The 12514-nt window shown below is 43.3% G+C and overlaps 2 protein-coding genes across 3 annotated transcripts in view; one reads left to right on the top strand and one right to left on the bottom strand.

Annotated features, from left to right (window-relative positions):
* The window catches only part of LOC139057729 (sialin-like), a 37161-nt gene extending 27010 nt beyond the window's left edge, over positions 1 to 10151 (bottom strand). The window contains exons 1-3 of the mRNA XM_070536477.1: positions 10052 to 10151; positions 9313 to 9521; positions 1031 to 1264 (exon numbers count right to left, since the gene is read on the bottom strand). Coding sequence (XP_070392578.1) covers positions 1031 to 1264; positions 9313 to 9521; positions 10052 to 10097 — 489 coding nt within the window. The 5' untranslated portion in view covers positions 10098 to 10151. The remainder of the gene's footprint in view (positions 1 to 1030; positions 1265 to 9312; positions 9522 to 10051) is intronic.
* Positions 10152 to 10499: 348 nt separating this feature from the next.
* LOC139057484 (cholinesterase-like) overlaps positions 10500 to 12514 on the top strand; it is a 32296-nt gene continuing 30281 nt past the window's right edge. For both annotated transcript variants that reach the window (XM_070535814.1, XM_070535815.1), the window contains exon 1: positions 10500 to 11261. In XM_070535814.1, the coding sequence (XP_070391915.1) occupies positions 10764 to 11261 (498 nt within the window). In that variant the 5' untranslated portion in view covers positions 10500 to 10763. The remainder of the gene's footprint in view (positions 11262 to 12514) is intronic.

Below are 12514 nucleotides of genomic sequence, written 5' to 3' on the forward strand. Positions count from 1 at the left end.
CGCTGTATCTTGTCTCTTCTCATGCCTTCGCTTTTGTCCCAATAGCTTGAGCTAGGAATGCACACATAAATGCTACAATACTAACCAATAACACCATGTGACCATCTGTTTTCTCTTTTCTAAACATTATATTCTATTTTATCAATCAAATATAGTGTGTTACTGAGCTCACTATGGCATCTGGTGCTAGCAGGCTAATATGTCACTTGCATGACTGGTTAATCATCAAGGTACTTGGTGGCTATGGGATATGCTACCATTAATATTATTACTAGAATTCCGCATCCAGCAGTATTGTAGCCCACAGTGTCATTTGCTCACGGTCAATCTTGCACTTATCGTAACATCTTAAGTCATCGCCGACCTTTCAGGCATCACCCAACTATGTCGACTGTTTGCAAAATATTAACTACATAAAACACATGAAGGAATCCCCTGCAGAAACTCTGCATACCACATGACACCCACAACTTACCCGTGAACATTAGGGGCTGTTGGCAACAGTTGCAGCAACAATATTTTGTTTACCTGTACACGCCAAGAAAGTATATAAGCTGTTGGCTACTCTGAGTAAATGATCATGCTCTGCCTATAATATATTTTGTTTTTAAACTGGGACATGTTCCGTCTCTCTTGAACTGGTGCTATGTTTTTGCCCGTAATTAAGGATTCCACTCATGCATATTGCCATTAAAAAAAGAACATGAGGTTAATGCTCAGCATCTGAATTATACAATGCATATGTGCAGCTGTGCTCATAACACCTCTGGCCATCACAATATACTGCAGAATATCCTGTCAGTTTCATCTTGCATTCAAAACATTTACCACTGTAAGCTATGCACCATGTACAGACAGTCTAACTAGAGGAATATATTTTCAACTACAGTTGATAGTGGTAAACTATACATTGGGTAAGGACTGGGGGCTAAAAAATTATAATAATTTTATTAGCCTCTCAATTGCCTATTTGTAGAGTTGATTTGAATATGCGACAGAATATAAGCAGGGATAAATTTCATGCAGTTACCTCAGCGATGCCTTCGAGAACCCGAAGACCAAGAAATGCACCAAAGCTGGCTCTTGCCACCACTGCAGTGGCAAGAGTGAGCAGCGACGTGATGCCGACACCTGCAGCAAGGATCCATGCAGGATTGATGACCTCCGAAAGCCACCCAGCAGGAATTTGTGTTATTATGTACCCATAGAAGAAGGCATTTAACACATAGCCTTGCATCACAGGGTCCCAGAGAAATTCTCCATCCTGCGCATGTCCAGGGAAGCAAACATGCTAAGTTTCTGAGGCATTACAAATGTTGCTAATAGGGTTGTGAGAAAGAATATAAGTTTGTGCTTGGCAGTATTCCACAAAATAGCCTACTAGAGCACAAAAGGCACGGGGGTAGTATATTGCATGTGCGTTCATTGTACTGTCGTCGCACATTTTGTCTGCTAGTAGGCTAATAAGTTGTGAGAGCATTAAACAAGCGCATACTTCTGTTCAAGTATGTCAAAGGACCTATTAGATTACAATCTGATGCTTCTTACTGTCATTAAGTTATGCAATGTTTATACCAATATGTTACATTTGCCAAGCTATTTTTGATAATTTCCTTCATTCTCTACCAGTGAAATTCACAACTACTAATAAATACTATGCTTTTCTTCAGACTGTTACTGTCACCGCATATTAGGTTGCTTGCATCAACGTGCACTTTATAAATGTGAAAAATGACATCAAATAATAAAAACTATGTTAAAATTTTTTTGTGTCTGTGTGTGCATCTGTACACATATGTACAGTCGCGGACAGAATAAAATGGACCACGGGATCTCCGAAAACGTTCAATTCCCGAGCAGCCTGTAGCAGTACCCAGTAAAACTGCCCACGACAAAGTTGTTAGCATATTCTAGTCGAGGTCCAAAATGCAAATACCAGATTGCGTTGTGAGGTTGCGGAGATATTCAGCTTTTTCTTAGATTTCATGGTCCATAATATTCTGTCCGCGACTGTACATGCACATCATCTGTGTGCATGGGCAAGTAATCATGTAAGCAGGAAATTAGAAATTTAGGCATGCATATTTATGTGCACCATTCTCAAGTGTAAATTTGATCGTTCTTGGTATGCATAAGACAACTACGTGGTTGCTGAAGCAGTTGCATCAGCTGGTATTTTCATACTTCAAATCTGTAACATTAGAAACATTAACAAACGACAAACATTAGAAAAAGTGCATTTTCACATACTATTTTAAAATATTCTTGTATTCTTTGAGATTCGTCAGAAATATGCTCAATTAGTAAACTTCGAAAGATTCAACATAGATGAGCCAGATTCATATAGGATATATGCGAATAGCAGTATCGTTGTGTGATAAAAAAAAAAAAACTAGTTACACATTCAGAAATATTTTAGACTTGTCTGAATATTGTGATTAAAGATGTTTTACTTAAAGGGCCCCTCACCAGGTCTGGCTATATTGAGCTGACAATTAAGCGCAGAGCATACAATGCGTGTCAACGATCGCACCAATAAAGTATTACATCGCTATGCGCCGTGGAAAGATATGAAATTTAAATCCGAACGCCGTTTCCCTCTTCACTCGCGGCCGCCTCCCCAATGGGCATTCGAACTCCTCTGGACGTCTACTGGACTACCACTTCTGGATATCTTGGTCATCCATAGGACGTCCGCAGATCGCCTAAGGGCGTACGGCGGACATCCACAGGACTAGCAGGCGCATACTAATTGGCAGTCCGAGGGGTGTCCTGTGGATGTCTAGAACGGATATACGGATGTTCCTCGGACGCAAGAATTTGTTTAGGTTTTCATTGCTAAACGTCCATCAGACATCCGTACGACGAACTGTGGACCATTAAGGGATGTCTGCAGGATGTTCATTTTTATTTAAATGGGCTGAATAGCACAGTTAGCTTAAACATTGGCTTTGTGTAGAATCTGTGCTGCAAAGATGATGCAGTATACTGACATGCACCAATGAAAATACAACTTGCACCCATGGAACAAAGATTCCAAAGCAAGCTAAGTTTACATAAAATGGACAATCACTTTCACAGAAATTTTTATTCATTTCCATTACAAAAACTCGATTTAATACATGGAGAGCCGGTATAGTGATGCAAGTGTTACAAGTACTCAAACACAGAACTGGTCACGAGACAATTGATATACTGCAAACCTGTAACATTCAGAGAAAGAATATGTGACAGTCCTGCATTATAATAAAAGCCAACAACTTATTAGCACAAACTAAGACAAAGTCTGCAGGTGACAGCTTTTACAGCAGTACATTAAAATTTCCAGCCCCCAAGGGCTACAAGAGTGAGATGTGATCACATAATATAAGAGTGTTTACTAAGCACCACTATCGGTAGCATATCTTTAGAAACATCAAGGTGGGCAGGGCCAGGTGTAGCACTCAGGGTACTTCAAAAGCATGGTACACTTCTTTCACTATAGTACGATTATTCTTCACCTTGACATCAGGGAGCATGAGAAAAAAGCTCAGAATGTCACATGGTATACGAGACAGCAACAGAGCGCAGGCATTCACTGTTTCATTAGCGTGAATGAGTCTTGAGGTGAGGCTCTTATCCCCGAAAAAAAGTTGGCGATCAGTACGCTATCGCGTTTCACTACATTCAGTAATGAGTATACAAGGAACATAAAGGTACTAGCAATCCTCACACCTAAAATATCACACAGCTGAGACACAAATTATCTGGACTGCGCCTTTTTTTTTTCATATTCTAGCAATACCTTGGAAACGGCAAATGATCCCTCCTTGGTTTACACATGCATATGAACAAAACTATGCAAACAGTAGCTAAAATGTGACAAACTTGCAATGTACTACAAATAAAATACTGTTTCTTCTCGAAAAAGTAAGTCACAGTAAAACAAAATGCAAATAAGAACTGAAACAGTGATTCTCGCTATGTACTAGATAAAAACTCTGGGCTGACAGCAAGAAAACAAATACAACGCTACGCATAAAAGTAAAACGACTAGAAGAGAGCAGACTTTTTGCCGCCAGCAAAGACCAGCATAAATGATAAATACTTCACAGTGAAATAACTATCAAGGAAATTATTGTTTGTAACAAATAAACATAAATCTGGAAGTGACACAGAATGGTTAAATGTGAAATATGTGTAGCATTGACTTGCTACATGCTAGTAGCCCTGCCACCTCTTCCTGAGGAAAAGAAGTAAATAGCAATGAACGGAACGGTTGATATATACTGAAACTGGAGTCCTCATGCAGTACTGCTCAATATAGTGCAGCCTTTCCGACTCACGGCCACATCGTAACACAAAAGAGGCATAATAAAATGTAATCAAACTGTTTCGTAGCCTCACCTTGCAACACACTAGAACTTAGCCATCACTTGAATTGAGATAGTAGTAAGCTTACACTTTAGCATGGTTCCTACAATACCACGTAACATGACAATGGACAACAGGAAGTACACACAAGTGGTACTGTGCATTTATGCATGTTGTGCTGTATGCAAAAGTGTGAACATTTACCAGCTAGTTCAGCTTTCTTTAGTGGTAACACAAACTGCAACGGAAGTAGCCGCATAAGACTGACAAAAATACTGCAATGGAATCGATTACAAAATAATAGAAATATAGTGAGAGGACTACAAGAATGGAGACATGTCAACAGCAAATCTATTAAGATCGATACACACAAAAAAGGCCGTTCAGAAGCATGCAGCCATGACTTGCGAGAAAGAAAGACTGCAGTGGACTGGCTGCCCTTCACTCATTGAAGTACTCAGTGAAGACAAAATGCCCACTGATGCCTTGATGCCTTCTATTTCACACCCTTTTGTCACTCAGAATCTGAAAAGTGACATAAATATCAGCATTGTAAATCAGTCATTCAATGGAGAAGAAAACTGTGAAAACAATGAATTTAAGCACAAAATTGTGCACAAATAATGTTACAATATCAAATGATCAACTGCAGTCTATGAAGGCACTACTCCAGCCAATACACCAGAAAAGGAATTTTAAAGTCACAAGTATTCTAGCCCGCAGCAGTGGTTCAGTGGTATTGGCGCTCGGCTGCTCGGTCGAAGAACACTCCTGCCCGGTGCACGCAGAATGGAAAAGTTGAAGGGATTTTTTCGTCTCCCGTGCCGCTTTCTCTTCAGCAAATCTCTTGCGAGCTTTCTGCATACTTTACGCGCACTACACCGTATTAATAGTGAGTAGCAGCTCCCAGCAACATATGCGACCGCAAGCAATCGCGTACAGCAGCACCTCCTTGCATATATGCGACTAAAAGAAAGGCGCTCACGCGAACTACTGCGCATATGTGGCCTGTAGACCACACCGACAACACATGGTACAGTATATAGTCCAGGCATGCTTCATCTTACCTTTACTGCGGGGCCAACCCGGCCAGGAGCTCAGGAGAAAGAAACAACAGTCTTGACCACCTTGCGCAGCCGTAGTGACAACTGAAAATGGCGCCTCCGCACTCACAATAAACGCGCGAAACGCTCGCCTTCGCGCCTTTTTCGCAGGCCAAGTTTCATCCTAGAGGCCAGCACTCGCATGGTGCTCGCTTCTCTCCCGGCGGAATGATTTCACCTCCCACAGGTGTACGTTTTCGCTGCTTCCCGTCAAGGTCGCGCCCGCGCTTAGCTCGCGCTGCGCGCGAAACGTCTCTTGTTTCCGACGGCGCCTCTTCGAATGACTGGAAATTATTGTGTTGTTAACTGTCACAACATCAATGTAAACACGAAAGGGTTAATGCCACCAGTGAAATTCTGCCGATGCACACTTCCAAAAATATTGCCGGAAAGAACCCGCGCGATAAAAAGAAATAGCCCCCCGCAAAAAAAAAAAAAAAAATGCAGGGTATGCGAAGCTTCAGAAAAGATTGCATTGGTAGTATTGGGTATGCTTGCGGCGCGTTTTCTGCATCTTTAGAGAAGATCGAAATATTTATGAAGTTTCCAAATGTGTGGCTGCTGTTAATTATTATTATTTGAAAAGCGTCGTGAATGGACGTCAACTATACAATGGCGCAGTTGATCTCTGGTCACATCGATGCCTGGCGAGCGTGATGGCTCACAAAGGATATGCGTGATAACGCGTGAGCACTGTAAGCACAGAAATCATTCTGTGGCTCTGCAAGTAATAATAATGAGGCGGTCACATGTGCATGCACGTACCGTTTACGATCACGCTGTTCGTTATAATTAGAACCAGTCCACTAACCTGCCTCCGTGGGTACCTGTATGCTCTCCACCAGAAGAAGGAAATCCCATGGGCGGGTAGAATTAGATCGAATGTGGTTTATTTTATGCCGCATGTTTGAAGACTCGTTGATATTTCGCTGACAAACGTTGATGCCTCTATTGAACAAAGTTAGCTGTGGCTATAGCTTGAACGAACTCGAGGTCGGTTCTACGTTGGTATTTGCAAGCGCAGAAATGCTCAGCAAGGGAGCAGTTCGTCACTCAAATCCGAACAAAGTCATGCTCAGGATATTGGCGAAATGTCCAGCACGAATGACCTAAGGATGTCCGCAGGAGGATAAGAAGTGGATGTTAAAGTTAGTCCGATAATGATATCCACTGGATGTCCCCAGGGCGACTGCTGTAGGACTTGGACGTCGGGATCTTATCCGGACGTCCGAGGGAGTTTCAATGCCCATTGGGTCGCTCCAAGCCGGACGGTGACGTACTCGCGTCCCTGCGCCTACGTACTCGAGTCCACAATGTGACATCGCTCGTGGTGACTTCGAGAATTATTTAAGGCACCATCTGTTATTTGTGTGATCTGTTGCTTGAATTGAAGTTTAGAGAAACGATAAAACACACAAACGGAATGTCTGCGTGTTTTTTGTTTTACTTTGCACCGAAGCAGCAGAAATGACTTCCGCTTCGTCTGTCTGCTTGTTGCCACGGTCGTGCAGTCACGTGCGCAAGTACCGAAACTATGCCATTTTCTACCGTGTTGCAGCGCGTGATCATGCTCTGCGATCTGCTTGTTCTGCCTCAGTATTCATGTGGCACTGAATTATACCGCTAGCCATGCGCCCTTGAGCACAGCGAGCAAAATCGTGCGCTGCGCGAACGAGACAACAGCTCGCGCGCGACGCTGTCAACAGAAGTGCGTAGCGCAAAAAAAAAAAAAGGAGCTAGGAGAAAAAAAAAATTAAGGCTGGGCCTGTGACATATGCGTCACGCGATCCTCGAGGTCGGGTATGGGATAACGCAGGGGAAAAATTTTGCTTGCAGAGGCTAGACGGGCGAGTGGAGAGAGCGTACGATCTTGCTTGGCAGTAGAGCGCACCTTGCTGAACTCCTGGGTTTGCAGCACTGAAATATTTCTGTCTAGACTATTAATGAGCTGATTTGAAAAAAAAAAAATTGCGGCAGAACGCTCCCTAGAGCTAGGACATGTAACAACTTGCAGAGTATGACCAAAATTTCTGGTGAGGGGCCAACAAGGGAACAAAAATTAATAGTGATAGTCATTTGAAACAAGCAAACTATTTTTGTGTATTTATCAAGAATGTAAAGTTGGAGAGTTCCTGGCCAGGTGAAACCAACACACAATTTTTGTTTTCTATTCAAACTACCACTAATTATCCAAGCTGTGTGAGGTGGAAATACCTTTGCCTTTTCTTGAATAAACATGGTAAGCAGGACTACATACAATTGATAAAAACAAGCCATCTGGACATAATAAATGATATTAAGTTTTATTTACTCTTAATTGGCTCATTTAGCAACGCCAAAATATATAGTGTCTGCAGTGCAGACAATAGGCATCTAATGTAATTTTTTGTGCTCACGATGACAGAAGTAATAAAAGCAATGAGCAGTTTATACTTCCTTAAGCGCACCTTGCGCTTTGCGACTTCAGATACCAAGTCACTCGCATATAAAGTCCTTATCCGTCCAATCTTAGAATATGCAAACGTCGTCTGGTTTCCATATATGCAAAAAGATGTACACATGCTCGAATCAGTTCAACGAAAAGCTGTTCGTTTTATCTACCATAGATACCGGCGCACTGATTCTCCCACAGAGCTGCTTTCCTACGCAAGCCTAGACACCTCATCAAGCCGCGTCACGCTCCATAGACTCAAGTTTCTTTATCAATTAATTCATAACGCATTTAACATGGATCCTGCTACTTACATTAGTTTTAATCGTTCTAGAGAAACACGTCACAAGCACGACTTTACGATTAATGAATACTCTTGTGCTAACAACACATATTACTTTTCCTTAATTCTTCCCTCGAGCCATAAGAGAATGGAACGGCCTAGATAAATCTATAACTGCGCAGGATTCCTTGAAAAAGTTCACTGAGCTCGCAGCCTCGTCAGTCTTATCAACAGTCCAGACCTGATGATCATGTTCAGACTGTATTGATTTTGTGTTGTTGCCCACTCGGTGTGTAACTGGCGTATTACTGTACTGTACTGTATACTGTTTGTATTGTTGCCCGCTTGATGTGTAACTGGCATATTACTGTACTGTACACTGTATTCCTGTATCTTGCTGATAAATCCACTCCTGTAACAGTCCCAGCTGGGACTAACAGTATGTTAAAATAAATAAAGAAGTTTATGGGAAGAGGGATACTTGTGATAAGTGCCTGCCTCTTCCATTTCCCTACATTATGAAAAAGAGTTTCTGGCTAGATCAATTATATTGAGCTCAGAATTGAGATGTGAACACTGCACAGCTGGTTGTGTGATGTGCCGCACCATAATAAGTGCCAATATTTTATTTTCATGTCCATCCTGGCAGGAAATTAAATTTCTACAGCTGTATTTGCAAAGCCCTCTTAGGTAAGTAGCATCTGCATGTGTTGGCATGTATGCACAAGCAAAGGCCAAGAAAAGAACAGAGGACACACTGCCCAAGCATTTGCTTGATTCTGGAAAGGAGGAGATCCCATAAGTGAAAGTTCAAAGGCAGACATGAGCTGTCACTCACAGGCTTAAAAAGGCGCAGTTACAACAGTTGTATGAGAGCACATGAAAAAAAAAAAAAGCTTTTTTTTTTTGTTTTAGAGATATTTCATTGGATACTCGAAGGCCGTAATGAAAGAAAATTTCAGCCAAGGAAATTTCTCAAAGTGCAGCAGCATTGCTTCCAGTGCTACTGGAAGTCTGGAGGAAGCCTGCAAGATTTTTTCTTTTTTTTGACTGTGTGTTTTCCAAAGACAGCCTTAAGCGAGTACATTGCGCAAACAGATCAGCTGCAGATTCAGTGAACAAAAGAATCAAATGAAACGTACTCCTGACTCATCACCTCCATCTATGTATGATGCATTCCGGTAAAGAACAGGACAGCTGACGTTTGATGCACTGCTTGTGTTGCCATTCACAGCTGTGGCGTTGACCATGGCAATTATGGTCACACTGAGATTCACCCTCATTGAATACACCAGGAAGAGTCCGATCGAGATCATACAGCTCATTAGGTAACGGACTTGAAGTCGACATGCTGCACAGAGAAAAAAGAACTTACAGGAAATAATGTGAGATACTATATATGTTTCAAGTTATATATTAATAGGTGTCCATGTAAAAGTAAACTTTATCTACCATTAAACAATGTAATGTATTACAAGCATATCAATAATATTCAAATTAAAGTACTTCTTTAATTGTTAGCCCATTTTTATGTGTAACCTGCTGCAACCCCAGTTAGGAACAAAAACTATAATTGCTATATGCAGTATATTTATCAATATCTACCAATGTAGCTACAAATTGGGAATGAGCTGCATGTCAACATGGAGTTTCTTGCACGTGTTGGGCGCATAAAAGGAACAAGATTGTGTTACAATCGCATATGTATATTAAGGAATATTTTCACTGTTTAACAACCACGATTTACATAAGGAATATTGCAAATAAAGAGCAAGAATTACTCGTATTGTTCTTAGTAGGCAACTATTGCACAGCTTACTGTGTTTATACTTCTGACAACGTAAGATTATAAATATATATACATGTAAATGCAACCCTTACTTTTGCGTTGCTTGGATGCCAAAGTTGCAAGCGTCCTTGCTTCCATAGTTCACGGGATGTGCTCTACAGCAGTATCACTGAACAATTGAGAAACTGATGTCCTATCGTAAACTCAGCGGTTTTCCTTTCGCTTTCCGCAGCGTTATCGCGTGTGTATCTTCCTCTTGAAGTAACGCACGCAGCCCTTACCCGAACTTGCGCGTTCTCCTCGATCTAAAAAAGTGTACGGCGCGACGATGCGCCGCTTGGCACATTTATTTTCTCTTTTTTATCTCGCCAATGGCAGAGTCCGGTGCTGTGTTGCGCCTGTCTACAGATGGTAGAGCTCGACCAATGAGCAAAGTGTCTGCCATGCGCACTTCCTGCACTTCCCATACGCGCCGGCCGCAGCAGCCGCGCGCGCACCGTGATCCTCCCCGTGTTTGCGTGCGTCAGCGCGCGTGCGCCACCCAACGCAAACGCGCTACAACGCGCTGCCGACACCAGCGGCGCCCATCGGGCAGGTGTAAAACTAAAAGTTGTTTACCGTCCCAAGAGAGGCGACGAGCGGGGCTCAAAGTTCAAAAACTGAAGCGTACGTTAAAGGTGTGGTTCGTTGGGTTCACGTTGTCGCAGGTGCGGCGGCCCTTCCTGTTTAGTCAGCATCGGTATGCCTCCATAGTGTCGGGCGCGCGGCTATGAATCGGACGGGACGACTGTGCTGAACCGTACGATGAGGCGCGGCGGCGGAGTCGTTGGTGCCGCCGCGCTACCCGTCGCACTTTTCCTACTGTCTGCGATCGGGCAGTGGTCGGCATGCCATGGGCAGCAGTGGAAGATTGACCCAAACCGGAGGTATCCCGATCCAGTGACGCCGGACTTCTTGCCTCGGAACCGAGCCCCGCCAGGTCCCACGCTGTACCGTGCCGACCTGAGGCCGTCCGGACTCTACGAGCGGACGGACGACTTTCAAAGGTACAGCGATGCACGGTGCTCGATACGACCGACCTCGACGCCGACCATGCACAGAACAGCAAAGACTCCGATCGGTGTTTTTACGGGAAGGATCGTCTACCTCTGCGACCTTCCCGAGTTCACGCGCACCGACCAACGGCCGGTGGCGCAAGGCGGCATCGACCACTGGAACGACAGGCTGGAGTACCCCTCCAGCGCGGTGGCCTACCTGGGCATTCCGTACGCCCAGCCACCGCTCGGACACAACAGGTTTAAGGTGAGTGTGTGCATAGGTGTGTACGGCAGTCGCGCGCGCTCTTTGCTGGCCGTCGAACAGTGGGGTTGTATCGCAGTGGGCATGGCTGCGGGGTTTTGTGATTAATCACGGCGGTGACTTCACCCGACTTCCGGGGAGGCCTTGGTGATTGCATGCGTTTACAGCGTGTAGACGCCAAGGTCTCTGTTTTGTGGCTGAAACAGCGATCGATTTACGAACGGCCGTGTCCGGCCTGTCAGGAGCGGGGCCGACTTGCGCCGTTTTGTCCGAGGCTGAGCGATCGTTCGCCCCGCTAAGCTGGCATTATCGAATGCACGTCAAGTAACCCTGTAATGACTGAATGTGCGGTCCCCTAGCGACTACAACATAGAGAAAGTACAGCTTTATTTATGAAAAAAAAAAAGGAAAATGAAAAAACAAAACAAGAGGCGATGCAACACACGTACTACCTTAATTCGCCTGCATTTGCGTAGTAGTACGTGTGAGTATGGCGAAGGGGACAGTGGTACTAATTGACCGACCATGACCTCTGATAAACTGCGTCTTCCAGCGCGCGACTTCGTTTATTTTATCGTGATGTTTCAGACAATCACACCTATTAGTAATTTTCACAAAGGCACTGCCTTCCTTAGAAATCTTTCAAATAGGTTAAGATAGGAAATCCTTCAACGACGGTGCATACGCACTGCGGGGGATCGGAGATATTATTAGGAAGGTGCTATTAATACAAAAATTGGTAAATATGTCAGGTGGAAATGGATAAATATAGCAGTTGAAGAATTTAAGAGAATCGCCTTGACATAACTGAATTCCTCCTCGGCTGAGTAAACATCGCTGTGGTAGTTTCCACGAGAAGAGGCTCCTAGAGGAAGAGTATTTAGAATCGAAAAATTTAAACCAAGTTGCCTGAACGTTGCTTCTGAAATGTTTTTCCTTAAAGAAGAAAAGCATCCACAGAATAAGAAAAAAAATATTTGTAGTCTCATCTTCTGCACAGATTGGGCACAGAAGGGAGCGTGCCAGACGAGCCCTGTGACAACAAAAGTTTAATACTGGTGTTGACAGCATAATTGGGTAAAAATTACTTTGTTTCAAAGCTTCCTTTTTCTGCTTTCTTTTTGTTAATGCGTTTGTACAATATAGAATGGCCTGCTCAAGAATTTCCTTTGTAAGAATTGTATTTGAAGGTTTTTAATTTTTTTTTCGTAAATGTTCTTCAATGTGAACTGTAGTGGACCCTATCTGCTTCTGTC

This window comes from Dermacentor albipictus, chromosome 3 (genome assembly GCF_038994185.2).
Source record: "Dermacentor albipictus isolate Rhodes 1998 colony chromosome 3, USDA_Dalb.pri_finalv2, whole genome shotgun sequence".
NCBI lineage: Eukaryota > Metazoa > Arthropoda > Arachnida > Ixodida > Ixodidae > Dermacentor > Dermacentor albipictus.